The following is a 15,966-nucleotide window of genomic DNA, read 5'->3' on the forward strand; positions in this document are numbered from 1 at the left end:
CTGCTTCCTAACTGTGGACAAACTTAGTTAACAATAGTTTGTTTTTGTTTTTGTTTTTGTTTCCCCTCTAGCAATGAGCCCAATTGGTGATGCATTTCGGAATCGATTACGGATGTTCCCTTCACTGATAAATTGTTGCACCATTGATTGGTTCCAAACCTGGCCTACAGATGCTTTGGAAATGGTTGCTAACAAGTTTTTAGAGGACGTTGAACTTGAAGATGACATTAGAAAAGAGTATGAGTTTATCTATCAAGAAACATATGAAGCAAATATTTACCTCCCCCTTATTAAACATAAATGACAAGGAAATTGTCCATATAAATGGGCCAAGATAGACCAACTCTGTGATTTTAGTGCAAGACAAAGATACCTAGATATATGTATCTGATATTTCTGAAAGTCAGAACATTCTTTGAAAGGAGTCTAAAATACTTCATATAATGGGGATTAACAATTCTACCTTCACTAACACTGCGATAATTTCCTAGGCTTACAGTAATTTCCTCACAATTAATGTATAAAGAGTTTGTATTTATGTATTAACAAGAAAAAATTTCTCCAGGGTTGTATCCATGTGCAAATATTTCCAAGAAAGTGTGAGAGCGCTCTCCATCAGCTATTACAGTACACTGCGAAGACACAACTATGTAACACCAACTTCATACCTAGAATTGATTCTTACCTTTAAGACTCTGTTGAATAGCAAAAGGCAAGAAGTTGACATGATAAGAAATCGTTATCTTATGGGACTTCAAAAACTTGACTTTGCATCTTCACAAGTAAGTTTCAGATGAAAACACTAAATATATGGCATATGCATATTTTAGTATGAACTCTATATAAGATGATTAAAACTTAAAAAAAAAAAAATTAATTTCCCTCTTCACTATACTCATGATAGTGTTGATAATTTTCTACAGAAAGACATCATGAAGTTAGACTACTGCTTAATCATTTAAACTTCAGATTATATCACTTAATACAAACCTACATGAAGCTGATGGTACTTGCTGAATGTCAAAGGGAAAAACCTTGCAGATTTCTTTATTTTCTCAAAACTTTATATCTAGAATTCATGCCTTGGCATCCTAGTAGTTATTACCCTTTATAAAATAGGGAAGAAGATGAAGAATATTGTGAGACATTAACAACATTGATTCCTGAGTAGAATCCCAGTAGGAAATTGATCAGGTTCCATGTAAACAGTCCCCTCTTCAACCCATCTGATCCAGGGATTGATCTTTCCAAGATGTAAGGGTGCTTCCAGGCAGTTGCCTGATAAAGAAGAACATTCAGTTTGTAGCTGCTACTGTCACTAATTCTGTTTCAATCCTAGTTTCTTTTGGATTTTATATTCCACCTATGTAATAAAGGATTATTTGGGGTTCTGTAAACTGAAACTGCCTGTGAAAAAAAAATACGATTGATCAGTGGTGAAATTAAGCGGGTCATAAAAAAGGAAGCATATTGCATGGATGATTTAAAAACCCTCTTCTATTCAGTAAAATAAAATAGCTCTAGTAGAAACAGGCCAAAGGAGTATTTTAATAATTATTTAAGATCTACTGTTCATTTTTAGATTGTATTTCACATAGTGTCTTCTGATCTTTATTCCTAAGACAGAAAGATGTGAAATGCATGCAGATGTTTATAAAGATTTTTTCTTGATTTCCTGTTATGTTCATCAGGTTTCAGAGATGCAGAAAGAATTGACTGCCCTTCAGCCTGAACTGATTCAGACTTCTGCAGAAACAGAAAAAATGATGATCCAGATCGAAAAGGAAACAATTGAAGTAGATGCAAAGAAGGAGCTTGTGTCAGCAGATGAAAAAGAGGCTAATGAAGCAGCAGCTGTTGCTAAAGCTATTAAGGTAGTGTACAAGTGGTGGGTTCTAGCATCTTTCCAAGTAAATTTGAGTTGTGATGATGTGTTAATGGGATGATCCCAACTCTTAAAGTAAAAAAGTTGCAAGAGATGATGAATGAGATGATCCTAATATAAACAAGGTAAATTTTGGCTTCTTAGTGTATGATTGTATCTCACAGGACTGCATAGCTTCCCTTACTAGTTCATACCCCAAAAGCCAAATAGCTTTTATTTCTGTACTAACATATTCTGCTTCTTAACAGATTGAGTAATGAGTTTAGAAGGCTTCCAGGCCCAGATATGGTTTGTTTAGAGTTAGCTGAGCTAACTTGGCAGAGGACTGCACAGAACCCTCTTTGCATAACTGAAGAGATATTGCCATAGCCAGATGTCTAGCACAGAATTTCCTGTGGGAAGATGCAGGATTCCTTAATATATTTTGTAACCAGTTGGAAATGCCAGTAATAGATAATTACTGAGATCTGGGTACATGATAAAGAATTTAAGCTACATCGTATGTATTTTCTATCAGCATTCTAAGATATAACTAAGAACAATTGTATCTAACCTGTATTTTAATTCTTTTTGTCAGACCAGAGAGACTATGAGCTTGAAAGTTTGTCTGGCTTTCTCAGCTATGAGTTGAGCTTATGAAAGTTACTGATTTCTCTATAAACCTTCCCTCTTTAAGCTGCTCAGACAAATTATGAAAGTAGTTGTCTCTTTGAGAAACACAATCTTGTGAAGACTCCTTTTTATGAGGTACTTGCAGGTAGATAACATTCTCTGAGACTGTGTTGGAGAGGGATAATCAGATTGTAGACATGATATTGTGTGAAGGGTTACAGACATCTCCCCAATGTCTTAACAGGATGAATGCGAAGGAGACCTTGCTGAGGCCATGCCAGCTTTGGAGGCAGCACTTGCAGCTCTTGATACCCTGAATCCTTCAGACATTTCCCTTGTGAAATCCATGCAGAATCCACCTGGTCCTGTTAAGCTCGTCATGGAGAGTATCTGTGTCATGAAGGGAACTAAACCAGAGAGAAAGCCTGACCCAAGTGGCAGTGGTAATTACATGGTATTTCTTATCCTTGCCCTAGGAATGGTTGAGGTACTGCAGTGTTGGACTAGTGAAGTGCTTTTAGTGTCAATGCAGCCATGAGCGCAAAAAGTGCATTTCTGTTAGCAATGACATAAAGCTACACTGAATGCCTAAGAACTCCTTTTACCGTTGTCAAATACTGTACTCACTTGACTGTTGCATAAGACTTGTAGATATGGTCCCACTGGGCGCAAAGTCACATCTTCAACTTGCTTTGATCCAGTTTTGAGGTTGACATTGACTTGAGGAGCTCGCTGTCCCCCTGCCATGGGTAGTTACTCTAACAAACCCTTTTGTTGTGGGTTATGTTATTATTGTGAGATTGTACAGGATTTACGAGGTAGGAAAAGAAAGAGACTCTTTTCTTTCACTTCTCTTTACCTTATGCCCCCACAGTTCAACCCTTAATAACAGAAAATAAGAATTCTGTAAATTTGTCTTTCCTCCAAAACTGTCTTGCTTAGATTAGGAAATAACACCTTTGCATATGTGATAAGAGAGATTGTATAATAATTTGTTTCCTTTGTTGATGTAGAATTATTATGTAATTAATAAATATGACATAGGTTAGTGATGCTGAAGTTCTTTAGGGGAGGATTTTCTCAAACTAGTTAACACTAGTAGCATAGTAAAATTCTGTTGCAAAATCATGATGTTAATTCTTCATGTTATGTTTCATGTATTTTTTTCACTTTGAACATGCATGACTTATGCCTGATTTTAATATTATGTGTAATATAGGTAAAATGATAGAAGACTACTGGGGGCCCTCTAGAAAAATTCTTGGAGATCTGAAACTTCTCGAGAGCTTGAGGACATATGACAAGGATAATATTCCTCCTGCTATAATGAAGAGAATTAGAGAGAGGTTTATCAATCATCCAGATTTTCAGCCAGCTGTCATAAAAAATGTATCATCAGCTTGTGAAGGACTATGCAAGTGGGTGCGAGCCATGGAGGTGTATGACCGTGTTGCAAAAGTGGTTGCTCCAAAACGTGAACGTTTGAGAACTGCAGAAGAGTTACTGGATGTTCAAATGCAGAAGCTAAAAATAAAGCAAGCAGAACTTAAGGAGGTAGTTGATCGCCTCCAAGCTTTGAATGATGACTTTGAAAACATGAATGACCGGAAGAGAGAATTAGAAAATAATATTGAACTCTGCTCAAAAAAGCTTGTGAGAGCTGAACAACTAATTAGCGGTCTTGGTGGAGAGAAAGATAGGTGGACAGAAGCTGCACGATTATTAAGAATCCGGTACATAGACCTTACAGGAGATGTGTTGCTATCATCAGGAACTGTGGCTTATTTGGGAGCCTTTACTGTAGATTACCGTCTACAATGTCAAAAGCAATGGCAGGTTCTGTGCAATGCAAAGAACATACCGTGCTCCAGTGATTTTACCTTAAGTAATACACTGGGGGATCCAGTCAAAATCCGTGAATGGCAGATTGCTGGATTGCCAATTGATTCTTTTTCCATTGACAATGGCATAATTGTTTCTAACTCAAGAAGATGGGCTTTAATGATAGATCCTCAAAGGCAAGCTAACAAGTGGGTAAAAAATATGGAGAAAACTAACAGGCTGTCAGTTATCAAATTATCTGACACACATTATGTTAGGACATTAGAAAATGCTATTCAGCTTGGAACACCAGTCTTGCTGGAAAATATTGGTGAAGAATTAGATGCCTTCATAGAACCCATTTTATTAAAGCTAACATTCAAACAACAAGGAGTAGAATACATGAAATTAGGGGAAAATATAATTGAATATTCAAAAGATTTCAGGTTTTACATAACAACTCGCTTAAGAAATCCTCATTATCTTCCTGAAGTGGCTGTGAAAGTTTGTCTACTCAACTTCATGATTACACCTTTGGGTCTTCAGGACCAACTTCTTGGAATTGTAGCTGCAAAGGAAAAGCCTGAACTAGAAGAAAAGAAAAATGAACTGATTGTAGAAAGTGCAGCCAACAAGAAACAATTAAAGGAAATAGAAGATAAAATCCTGGAGGTCCTTTCCAAGTCAGAGGGAAATATTTTAGAAGATGAAACAGCAATTAATATTTTGTCTTCATCCAAAGAATTATCTGAAGAAATTTCTGAAAAGCAAAAAATTGCTTCTGCAACTGAAATGCAAATAGATTCTACTAGAGTAGGGTATAAACCAGTTGCTGTTCATTCGGCTGTTGTCTTCTTCTGCATCTCTGATCTGGCAAACATTGAACCTATGTACCAGTATTCATTGATTTGGTTCATTAACTTGTATGTTCAATCTATTGCTAAAAGCCAAAAGAGTGAAGATCTAGAAGAGAGAGTTAAAAATATAATTGAGCATTTCACAGTAAGCATCTATAATAATGTCTGTCGTTCACTGTTTGAGAAGGATAAACTGTTATTCTCCCTCCTTCTGACAGTAGGCATTATGAAGGGAAAAGACCAAATAGATGATGAAGTTTGGCGTTTCCTACTGACAGGAGGTGTTGCTCTTGATAATCCTCATCCCAATCCAGCTCCAGATTGGCTATCTGACAAATCGTGGGCTGAGCTCGTACGTGCATCTTCTCTGACAAACCTTAAGGGACTAATGGAACATGTAAAGGAAAATTTTTTGAAGTGGAAACTAATATATGACTCTGTAAGACCCCATGAAGAAAAATTCCCAGATGCATGGAGTATGTTGATGGGGTTAGATCGCATGGTTATTCTCAGATGTTTGAGACCTGACAAAATTGTTCCAGCAGTGCAGGAGTTCATTGTAGAAAATATGGGAAGAACATTTATTGAACCACCTACTTTTGATCTTGGAAGAAGTTACAATGATTCCAATTGTTGTGCTCCTTTGATTTTTGTGTTATCACCAGGTGCTGATCCTATGGCAGGTGAGATTGATACTTAAAATCATTTTTTATCTCATTAAATGACATTGAATGTTAGTAAACTGAAAATAGTGTAAGCCCCTTCACCTGATTCTTAAAGTGTCTTGAAAGCGTCTTAAAAGCACAACACAGCACTGATAGAATAGCAAGTATTTGCATCTGCAAATGACACAAAAATTGCTAGTGGGTGGAATGAATGAAGTGGTGATAAAATATATGGATCTGTGAGCAGCAATTCGGAGGTCCATATATTTTTAACATCCAGATCAGTTTATAATTTATGATTATATTACAATTCCTCCAGTGAGTGTTTGGGAGTCGCTCCAGTCTTTGTAACAACCCCTTCTCCAGAAAGTTTCCTCCCGTTACTAATTAAATGGTGCATATGGCTACAATTAAAAGCACATCTGTTAAATGTCCTTTAAAAAATAACCACCCAGATTATTTTTAAACCTGTTTTTCTGCCAAAATGATTGCAATACGGATCTGTACCATAAGGAATTATTTCCAGGAGGTACTGGCTTTGATAGTAAAACAGTAGGATTACTTTCAAGCCAGATAATAGAATTATAGAACAGCTTGAGTTGGAAGGAACCTTGAAGCTCATGCAGTTCCACCCCACTGCTATCCACTAGATCAGGTTGCCCAGGGCCTCATCCAACCTGGCCTTGAACACCTCCAGGGATGAGGCACCCACAGCTTCTCTGGGCAGCCTGTTCCAGTGCCTCACTGCCCTCTGAGTGAAGAATTTCCTCCTAACCTCTAATCTAAATCTCGCCTCTTCTAATTTAAAACCACTCTTCCTTGTCCTGTCGTTGTCTGCCCAAGCAAATAGTTGCTGTCCACCCCCTGCAAGTATTGGAGATCTAAAGATTTGGTTCACAGCTCAATCCTATAAAAGAAACAGAGAAAGTAGACAGGAGTAGCACAGGCTGGAACTGAGCACTCGGGGCTGAAGAAAAGGGCAGGCATTTAACAGGGCTGTTTATTATTATTATTATGTTTTGTTTTATTATTAGTTTGTACATCTAAATTTTAGCATATGCCTCAAAAACACGGGACTGATACAGCTTTTGATACTACTTGTAGGTTGCTGAAGTGTTGTTGTTTTCTTTTGTTTTCATTTAAGTAAAATATCTATTGACTTTTACACATTCAATTACTTTTTCCATTTTGAAGATGATGAATGTAATATGGATCTACTTTCTAACAGATTTTGTCTTTCTTTGCACTTGTGAAACTTGCCATCATAGGTTTGCTAAAATTTGCTGATGATGTTGGCATGGGAGGTTCAAGCATTCAGACTATTTCACTTGGACAGGGGCAGGGCCCAATAGCAGCAAAAATGATTTCTCAGGCTATTACTGATGGAACCTGGGTAGTGTTACAAAACTGCCATCTTGCAACCAGCTGGATGCCTGCTTTGGAAAAAATCTGTGAGGAAGTTATAGTGCCAGAGAATACCAATGAAAAATTCAGGTAGGAGTTTAATATTTTGCTCCTTTTATGTATTTCTTGTTTGCTGAACACACTGGTAAAAACAAATTAATTTAATTTTTATGAATAACTACTTAAAAGATTCATATTAATGTATAATAATAAAATAAAGATACCTAGTCAGAAAGTCATCTTTTCTACCTGTTTAATATAATCTGCTTTATGCTTGCATTTTAGAACAAATTTAGATGTTATCATTATAGTTAAAGAAGTAAAACAAACAAACAAAAAAAAAACAACAAGCTTAGTCTTCTGCAAATCAATATTGAGGACTTGTCAGTATCAATGATTTTTTGATAATGTGCTTTTTTAAATTCTTTGCAGATTGTGGTTAACCAGCTATCCATCAGAAAAGTTTCCTGTTAGTATCCTCCAGAATGGCATCAAAATGACAAATGAACCGCCAAAAGGGGTTAGAGCGAATCTTCTTCGATCATACCTTAATGACCCCATCTCTGACCCTGCATTCTTTAGCAGTTGCCAAAAGCCAGAAATATGGCAAAAATTGTTGTTTGGTCTTTGTTTTTTTCATGCTATTGTGCAGGAAAGGAGAAACTTCGGCCCATTGGGTAAGGTTTAGATTATTTTGCATATTGTTTCAAAAAGATTAGAAGTTTTGAAATATAATATTGGAGACCCTCTGTAAAAGGCAATATTGTTGCTAGCAGCATTGCAGGTGTGCAATCTGTATTGTAAAGAACATAATTAAGTTCAAAAGCTGTTATTTTACAGGGATTCTTGTTCAGGCAAAGGTACTCTTGGAGCTACTAAAAGTGATACCCTGGGGGAGGATTAGAAAGTATCAGTTTTCCAAGTAAATATATCATGCAGTATTTGCATTAAATTACAGCTTACTAAATTATTATTAATTTAATACTGTGATGATCACTAACTACAGTAATTTATCATATCCAGTTCTATTTTAAATTTTCATCTTTAAAGACATATCTTCAGTAGTGCTTTTATTTGTGTGTACTTTTTTTTAGCAAAGCTAGTGCGTACATTTACTTGGTGTGAAATCAAAGTTTTGTGGCTGCTGTGTGTTGTTAATAACACAACTGTAAAGATAAATTATATATCAGTAAGATTATCTCCAGATAGCAAAAGATTAGCTGAAAGTACTGAGTAGGTCTGTGCTCTACTTCAGGTAAGACACAGTGTTTCAGGAGTGAGCAGTGCCAGATATCTATGCTGATGTTTTAATTGCATATTGGTTATAATGCCTTAGGATACAATACTGTTGTGGAGTCATATTTCTCAGTTGTACAATAAACAGCCTGGTAAATGCCAGGCCTTCATCTTGGTGTTATCTGGCAGCTGTGATCTTCAGCTCTGTAGTAGTAGCGTAATACCAATACCATCATTTCCTGAAAATGGTTATCAGCACAGTGCACCACTTACCCTGTATATCTTTCCTGAATTGAACAGGTTGGAATATTCCATACGAGTTCAATGAATCTGACCTTAGAATCAGTATGCGTCAGATCCAGATGTTTCTGAATGAATATGAAGAGATCCCTTTTGAAGCTCTGACATATCTAACAGGTATAGGCATTGCACCCTCTAACATGTATTGACTTTGCTAGGCACTTTCAGTTGGTCCAGTGATAAACCGAGTGCTTGACAAATGTAGTGGATTCCATTCAGGTTTACTTTCTTGGTCTTCCATATAACGACAAGTTGGATCCCAAACCCTCAGATTTGATTACTGTCTTGGCTTATATATAGCTAGAAGACTTACTAATGGTCCAGCAAACTTCCTTGCCTTTGTTTCATACATGTTAAAAAAAACATCATTGGCCTCTGCTTCAACTTAGCTGATCAATACATCAGATCCTGACACAGTAAGCATTGGTGATTTGCCATAGGATGTGATTATCCTCAACAGTTCAAAGCAGTTGCTGTTGACCTGTACAAACAACTTAGTTGCTGTGGCAGTTCTCTTTCTCCATAAAGACAGCTGCTTGTTGACATCTCCCTTATCAACTCTATAAATACAAATCCTGATTTTTGCTATTATTATAATTAGCCTTATGAAGAAACAAAGTAGGGACGCAGGATTAAAGTAATAACTGTGAGCTTTTAGCTATTTCCTGTACTTTATATCCATGAAAACCTTCATTCACTACTTCCCCATTTCTTGTCTCCAACCCCTTCTGTATATCTATGATCCCTTGTTTTCTACCATATGCATACATAATCAGCTTTAAGTTTGTGTGAAAGGAACAAGACAAGGATCAGCTCTCTCTCACTGTTCAGATTCTGACAGTTCTAAAAATTCTTACCAATGAGAATTGCAAGCAAAACAGCTGTAATTTGAAACATGCCATTATTCACTGTGGCATGAGTTGCAGTTTCTCAGACCATCTCAGAGCATTCCTTATCTTTCACCATCAAGATGCACAGACTGGGCTCACAGTCCCAAATGTGGTACAGTGCCTAATTTCCATTGAATCATTGGAAGTGCATTGCCTACAATTTTTTGAAGATCTGGAGCTTCAAGATTTCAACTTACTGGAGCAATGCATTAATGTAAAACAATTTTTATTTGTTCATTAACTTTAATCTTTTCATCCTGGTTTTCTCTGTTCTTTCGCAGGGGAATGTAACTATGGGGGAAGAGTAACAGATGATAAAGACAGGCGGCTTCTCCTGTCCCTTCTTTCTGTATTCTATAGCAAGGATATAGAGCAGGACAAGTATATGCTTGCACCTGGAGATGACTACTACATACCACCACATGGTCCATATGAGGTGAGGAGATAGCAGAAATAAATTCTCCCTGAATTACTGTGAAAAAGTTTATCTACACTGCGCTTTTATATTCTAAACACAACAAATAGAAAACAAACAAACAAACAAAACAACAAAACACGAGATCACAAGGCCATGCCACACTATACAATAATATGAATCGATACAATAATATGAATATCTAACTCACACCAACAGAGATGTAACAATGTACAGTATATTCCAATATTCTGATGCATGTTGATGCAGAGAGCTACCTCTGTGCAGGTTTCCAGTACAGTTCTGGAAAACCAACAGGAGTTAGGCTTAAGGAATTTACAGGGCAGTTCGGTAATCTCTTGCAACCACTTTTGCCTTAATAGCAGTGATCAGGGTGAGAAGGTACAATGGCAGGTGTATCATAGAATCATCATAGAATCATAGAATATTCTGAGTTGGAAGGGACCCTTAAGGATCATCAAGTCCAACTCTTGACACCGCACAGGTCTACCCAAAAGTTCAGACCATGTGACTAAGTGCACAGTCCAATCTCTTCTTAAAGATTCTCTTCTTAAAGATTCTCTTCTTAAATCTCTTCTGTATACTCAATTCTGTCCCCTTTTTCCCTTCTACCAGCTACATAGATATCACAAATAGGTGGGATTTGAGCACACTTACTTAGTCTGCAGTTGTAAGGGTTAAACATTCCTTGCATATTCTTTTATGTACATTTCCTTTTCATGCTTTCTCTTGGTACTTACATGAGGGTAGTAAGGACAATTTCTCAGTGAGTCTTTGAGCCAATCAAAACTTTTATATATATATATTATTTTTATCTGTGCAGCCTGGATAAGTCAATTCCTGGATGATTTAACTGGGAATTTATGTGTGTGGTTCTAAATGGGAATGTTTTAACAAAGTTAGAGTTACTGATCATTTATGAATATATTATTGCATGATTTCTGTTATTTAAATGTTTCTTTTACAGTCTTACATTGAATACCTAAGAAGCTTACCAATTACAACACACCCTGAAGTGTTTGGGCTTCATGAAAATGCAGATATCACCAAGGATAACCAGGAAACTAATCAGCTTTTCAGTGGAGTGCTTCTGACCTTGCCTAGAGAAGCAGGGGGAGGTGGCAAGTCCCCTCAGGTAACTGGGGAAGAAAGATCAACTTGCAGCCTGGAAAGGTGCCCTTTCCTCTCATGCCCTGGTTCTCAGAGAAATCCAACACCTCTCATCACATGAGTATTGTGTAGATGTGTAAAGAGAGAGTAGATGTGTAGAGAAGTAGATGGCTGTAAAATGTAATGTAAAATGTAAAATTATTGAGAAGAGAAAAGGAGCAAGCAGGCACATGCAGAGACAAACAGGATGATGAACAAAGAGAGTATGATCATGTAAGCATTAGGAGAATGGACTAAAATACCTATGTGGTTATACAGCAAAAGCATGAAGTCCATAGTGTTTTGAGGAATTTCTGGAATAGAAATAGGAAAAATGAAAAGTCCTAATTCACGGCAAGTTTGTGATTTCAGAAAACTGTTGAAGATTTGGCACAGGACATCCTAACCAAATTACCAAGCGACTTTGATGTTAAAGAGGTTATGAAGATATACCCAGTACTTTATGAAGAGTCCATGAATACAGTTCTTAGGCAAGAACTGATCCGATTTAACAGGTATGGTTCAATATTTTTTGTTGCATTACTAAGATAGAAAAATGCTTGTTTGTCAGTGCTAGCTGCTGACAAGCTTTAAGCAGTTAAAAGCCTTTCACAATACATGCTTGTTAAGATGATAGATTATGCTTTGGATGAACCTTATTAGAAAAACCTGAAAGCCACAGCTGAGTACCTGAATATAGAAACAGAACCTACTTTATTAGAGTGTGAACTTAAATCAGATTTAAATTTGTTTTGTTGAGATGGAGCAGTCTACATTATTATTTTAAAGTGATATCTATTCCCTTATATTCACAACACACTACATTATCTGTTGTCAGAATCTTAAAACTCTTGTCATTTGATTTCTCTTGTCTAGAACGGGAATTTTCCCTATCTTTCTTTTCTGTGTGTGTTTGTTTGCTTTTTCCAAGTTAAATGAGAGTTTTGATTAATACATGTGGGATAAAGATTTTCTGACAGTACATTCCTGAGCTTTGATCAGCCCTTCCTTCAAGCTGGAGTTGGAGGTCTATAGCCAGATAAAAGTGTATGTAAATAATGAGGTGGCAATTTCTTTTTTATTTGAAGGCTTACTGAAGTTGTTCGGAGCAGCCTTGTTAATTTAGGCAAAGCCATCAAAGGGCAAGTGTTGATGTCATCTGAACTTGAAGATGTTTTCAACAGCATGCTAATGGGAAAAGTGCCATCAATGTGGGCTGTCAAATCCTATCCATCACTGAAGCCATTGGGCAGCTATGTGTCTGATTTGCTCTGTCGTTTGAACTTCTTTCAGGTATGCTAAACTGAGACTGACAGGTCTAAAGACTGGGTAGTTGAAAGGTGAATGGATAAAATTTGTATTGGTACTGTCCTCACTCAGCAGTACCCCCAGTAGCTTCAGATTGTGAACTATTTGCACACACTCATGACCAAGTACACACTGCATTAATAGCATTGGAATTTGCTGGGCCACTGCTCTGCAGGGGGAGTCCAGGAATATATTCTTTGGTGCTAGTCCAGCGCAGCATTTAGTAGTTTCAATTTTTCTACTTCTAGAAGATGCATTTTATTTTGTTTGAGTTTGTTTGCTTATTGCTGACTAGCATCTAGACTTACAGAATCATAGAATATCCTGAGTTGGAAGGGACCCATAAGGATCATTGAGTCCAACTCCTGGCACCACACAGGTCTACCAAAAATTATAGATCATGTGACTTAGTGCACAGTCCAAACGCTTCTTAAACTCCAACAGGCTTGGTGCAGTGACTACTTCCCTGGGGAGCCTGTTCCAGTGTGCGACAACCGTCTCAGTGAAGACTTACATTATTTATAACCATAATATTGTTATGCTACTTTTTGAAATTTCTTTCAGTAGTGCCGAGTTCCAGTTGTTGAATGAGTAATTATTTTTGTTACCATCTAAAATAACTGACTTTGGTAATTTGCATATATATTTAGGGGCAACATTATATATATATGTGTGCGTGTATACATATAGTGTGCATTTTTGTGTGTGTATATACATGTGTATATGCATATGTACACAAACATATATATATGTAATTTATAATATATATACCATATATATAAATATGCATATATAATATAAATTTATAATATATAAATATATACCTAATGGTAGTATTCAGAGGCTCCAATCAAGGCTTAGATCTTACTGTGCTGTTTGACTCTGTCTCAGAAAAAGACAACCCTTTCTGGTGAATTTGCAAAGTGAAGCCACAAAATGTATCTTTAATTCTTTTTTTTTTTTTTTTTTTTTTTTTTTTCTCTCCATATTCAGGACTGGGTCATCAATGGGCCACCCACAGTCTTTTGGCTATCAGGATTCTACTTCACACAGTCTTTTTTGACAGGAGTTTTACAAAACTATGCCAGAAAATACACCATACCAATTGACCATATTGGATTTGAATTTGAGGTAAGAAAATGAAGAGGAATTCTGCTTATCTTGAACAGCTTGAAACATGTTCTGAAGCAGCAGGGAATAGAGTTTTCAAATGAAAAGAAATTGTATTTAAATGAGTAATTTCAGATTATCACTTACAGGATTTAATATACTCTAGATAAAAATAAAATAAAGCAAATTGTTTCATCATTCCAGGTGATGAAAGAGGAGAACACAATGGAAAAAATGCCGGAAAATGGAGCTTATATAAAAGGCCTTTTTTTGGAAGGTGCACGATGGGATAGAGAATCCTTGGTGATTGGAGAATCACTTCCAAAAATCCTTTATGATTCCTTACCCATAATTTGGCTGAAACCTGGAGAAAGTTCCAGATTTCATCATATGAATATCTATTCATGCCCTGTATACAAGACAAGTGCAAGAAGAGGTGTCTTATCCACTACTGGCCACTCAACCAACTATGTTCTCTCAATTGAACTCCCTTCAGACAAGCCCCAGAAACACTGGATAAATCGAGGTGTGGCAGCACTATGCCAGTTAGATGACTGAGAGTATGCAAGTCAAAACACTCATATTTTGTAATTAAAAGATACACTTTACTCCCCAATGGCTGTTTTTTTGTTTTGTTTTGTTTTGTTTTGTTTTTAAACATCACTACCTCCTGCTGTCTTTAAAGCAGCTCCCAATTTCCTTTGATTTTTAGCCATTCTCAGCCACTAGATAGGAGTGAGTGAAAATAGAACACTGGAAACAGAAACTTATTTCAAAGGCCTGTGCTTTGTCTTGCAATACATCAGAATAAACAGAACTCCCATCAAGCTGTGTGCCACCCACATTATTGCAAATCTTGTGAAATTCTTACATTATCAGCTTGCTGTTGTCATAGTGCCTTTTTTCCCCCAGTGAAATTGGGCCCAGAGTGTTTTACTGCTAATTTTAATGGGAATCTAATCCAGAGCTCTTGCAAATAGGACTCCCTGGATTTGCCTACAACTTCTGTGTCCCAGGAGTATATAGAGCAAGGAGGGAGCACAAGCATAGACTGCTCTCAACATGTAAAACTAATCCTCCACTAGAATTAACTGCCAGAGCTGTATTATAATATTATAATATCTGGCATTCCTTGAACACGTGCCTCAGAATTTCCACGGAAGAATTCTATATACCACATGCATTGGGAACCTGCCATTTCTCAGAGCAGTATAGTTGTCTCATAATTTTTTAACTTTTTAATTTCAGTATTACTTACATACATATCCCAGGTGCCTGATAAATGGAGCTATGTTTCCTTTCTCCCATAGTCTCAGTTCACTTCTTTGTCTGGCCCTCTTGCATGTGAGACTAATAAACTACCTGATATTTTGTACTTAAGCCTTTCATCAGAGAAGCTCAAGGTAGCTTGCAAACATTAATTAAAAATAAAATAGCCTGAACATCTTCAAAGCGCTATGTAGTCATTAACTAATCCCCACAGCATGCCAAGACGGTACTAAAGATGGATCATTAGACTTTTTGTACACACAGTACAAGGGAAACACAAAGATCAAGGCAAGCATTTAAAAACAAAACAAAACAAATGCATTAACATCCACTAATTTCAGGTCTTGTATTTTTTTTTTTTCATTGCCCAAATTGCAGCATTTTAATGACTTGCTTGAAGCCTCACAAAGTCAGAGATGTAGCTTTAATTCAGCAATTCCCAGTATTCTGCTACAGTGATAGTACTAGGAACTTATCTGTTGCGTCATGCTTAGCTGTTACAGGAGAAAAGTGTCCATTATTGTTTTATTAACCACTGGTTTATTTTATATAGCTATTCATTAAATAGCAACGTTTAAGAATGGCAACATACAGGTAAGCAAGAAGTAGTAAGAAGTATTACAGGTATGTTGTGCAGTGCTCTATATAATGATAACCATAGGTAATTAGTACTGTATCTTTATGTACCCTATTTGATGCCTCATAAGTAATACAGTATGCAGGCATTCAGTGCATTATGATTGCTACATGGTGACTAGAGCAAAGATATCAGCAAGAACACTTAATGGATATTTGTTTTAATAAAGGGAACAGAGGCATACAGGTCTTTCAACTTACTGATAGGGAGAAACTACCCGTAACAATTTAGATGAAATTATGTTTGACACCTACAGCAAAGATAAAACTTGTTGTATACGAATGTTACAACATGGTTACCGACAATGACAATTTTGAGAAGAAAACTATATTTCAGGAGATCTATAAGTAAATTAAGATTAATTAAAATTTCTCCTTTAAAAACATA

General features: G+C 36.6%; 1 protein-coding gene across 4 annotated transcripts in view; it reads left to right on the forward strand.

The window, feature by feature from the left end:
- The window catches only part of DNAH3 (dynein axonemal heavy chain 3), a 63,338-nt gene extending 48,838 nt beyond the window's left edge, over nucleotides 1–14,500 (forward strand). For all 4 annotated transcript variants that reach the window (XM_035339077.1, XM_035339076.1, XM_035339078.1 and 1 more), the window contains 14 exons: nucleotides 72–237; nucleotides 566–782; nucleotides 1,692–1,874; nucleotides 2,742–2,940; nucleotides 3,717–5,858; nucleotides 7,109–7,334; nucleotides 7,677–7,921; nucleotides 8,781–8,897; nucleotides 9,952–10,106; nucleotides 11,074–11,241; nucleotides 11,628–11,770; nucleotides 12,344–12,548; nucleotides 13,557–13,694; nucleotides 13,878–14,500. In XM_035339077.1, coding sequence (XP_035194968.1) covers nucleotides 72–237; nucleotides 566–782; nucleotides 1,692–1,874; nucleotides 2,742–2,940; nucleotides 3,717–5,858; nucleotides 7,109–7,334; nucleotides 7,677–7,921; nucleotides 8,781–8,897; nucleotides 9,952–10,106; nucleotides 11,074–11,241; nucleotides 11,628–11,770; nucleotides 12,344–12,548; nucleotides 13,557–13,694; nucleotides 13,878–14,231 — 4,658 coding nt within the window. In that variant the 3' untranslated portion in view covers nucleotides 14,232–14,500. The remainder of the gene's footprint in view (nucleotides 1–71; nucleotides 238–565; nucleotides 783–1,691; nucleotides 1,875–2,741; nucleotides 2,941–3,716; nucleotides 5,859–7,108; nucleotides 7,335–7,676; nucleotides 7,922–8,780; nucleotides 8,898–9,951; nucleotides 10,107–11,073; nucleotides 11,242–11,627; nucleotides 11,771–12,343; nucleotides 12,549–13,556; nucleotides 13,695–13,877) is intronic.
- Nucleotides 14,501–15,966: the final 1,466 nt, after the last annotated feature.

The sequence above is a fragment of the Oxyura jamaicensis genome, chromosome 14 (genome assembly GCF_011077185.1).
Source record: "Oxyura jamaicensis isolate SHBP4307 breed ruddy duck chromosome 14, BPBGC_Ojam_1.0, whole genome shotgun sequence".
Taxonomy (NCBI): Eukaryota; Metazoa; Chordata; class Aves; order Anseriformes; family Anatidae; genus Oxyura; species Oxyura jamaicensis.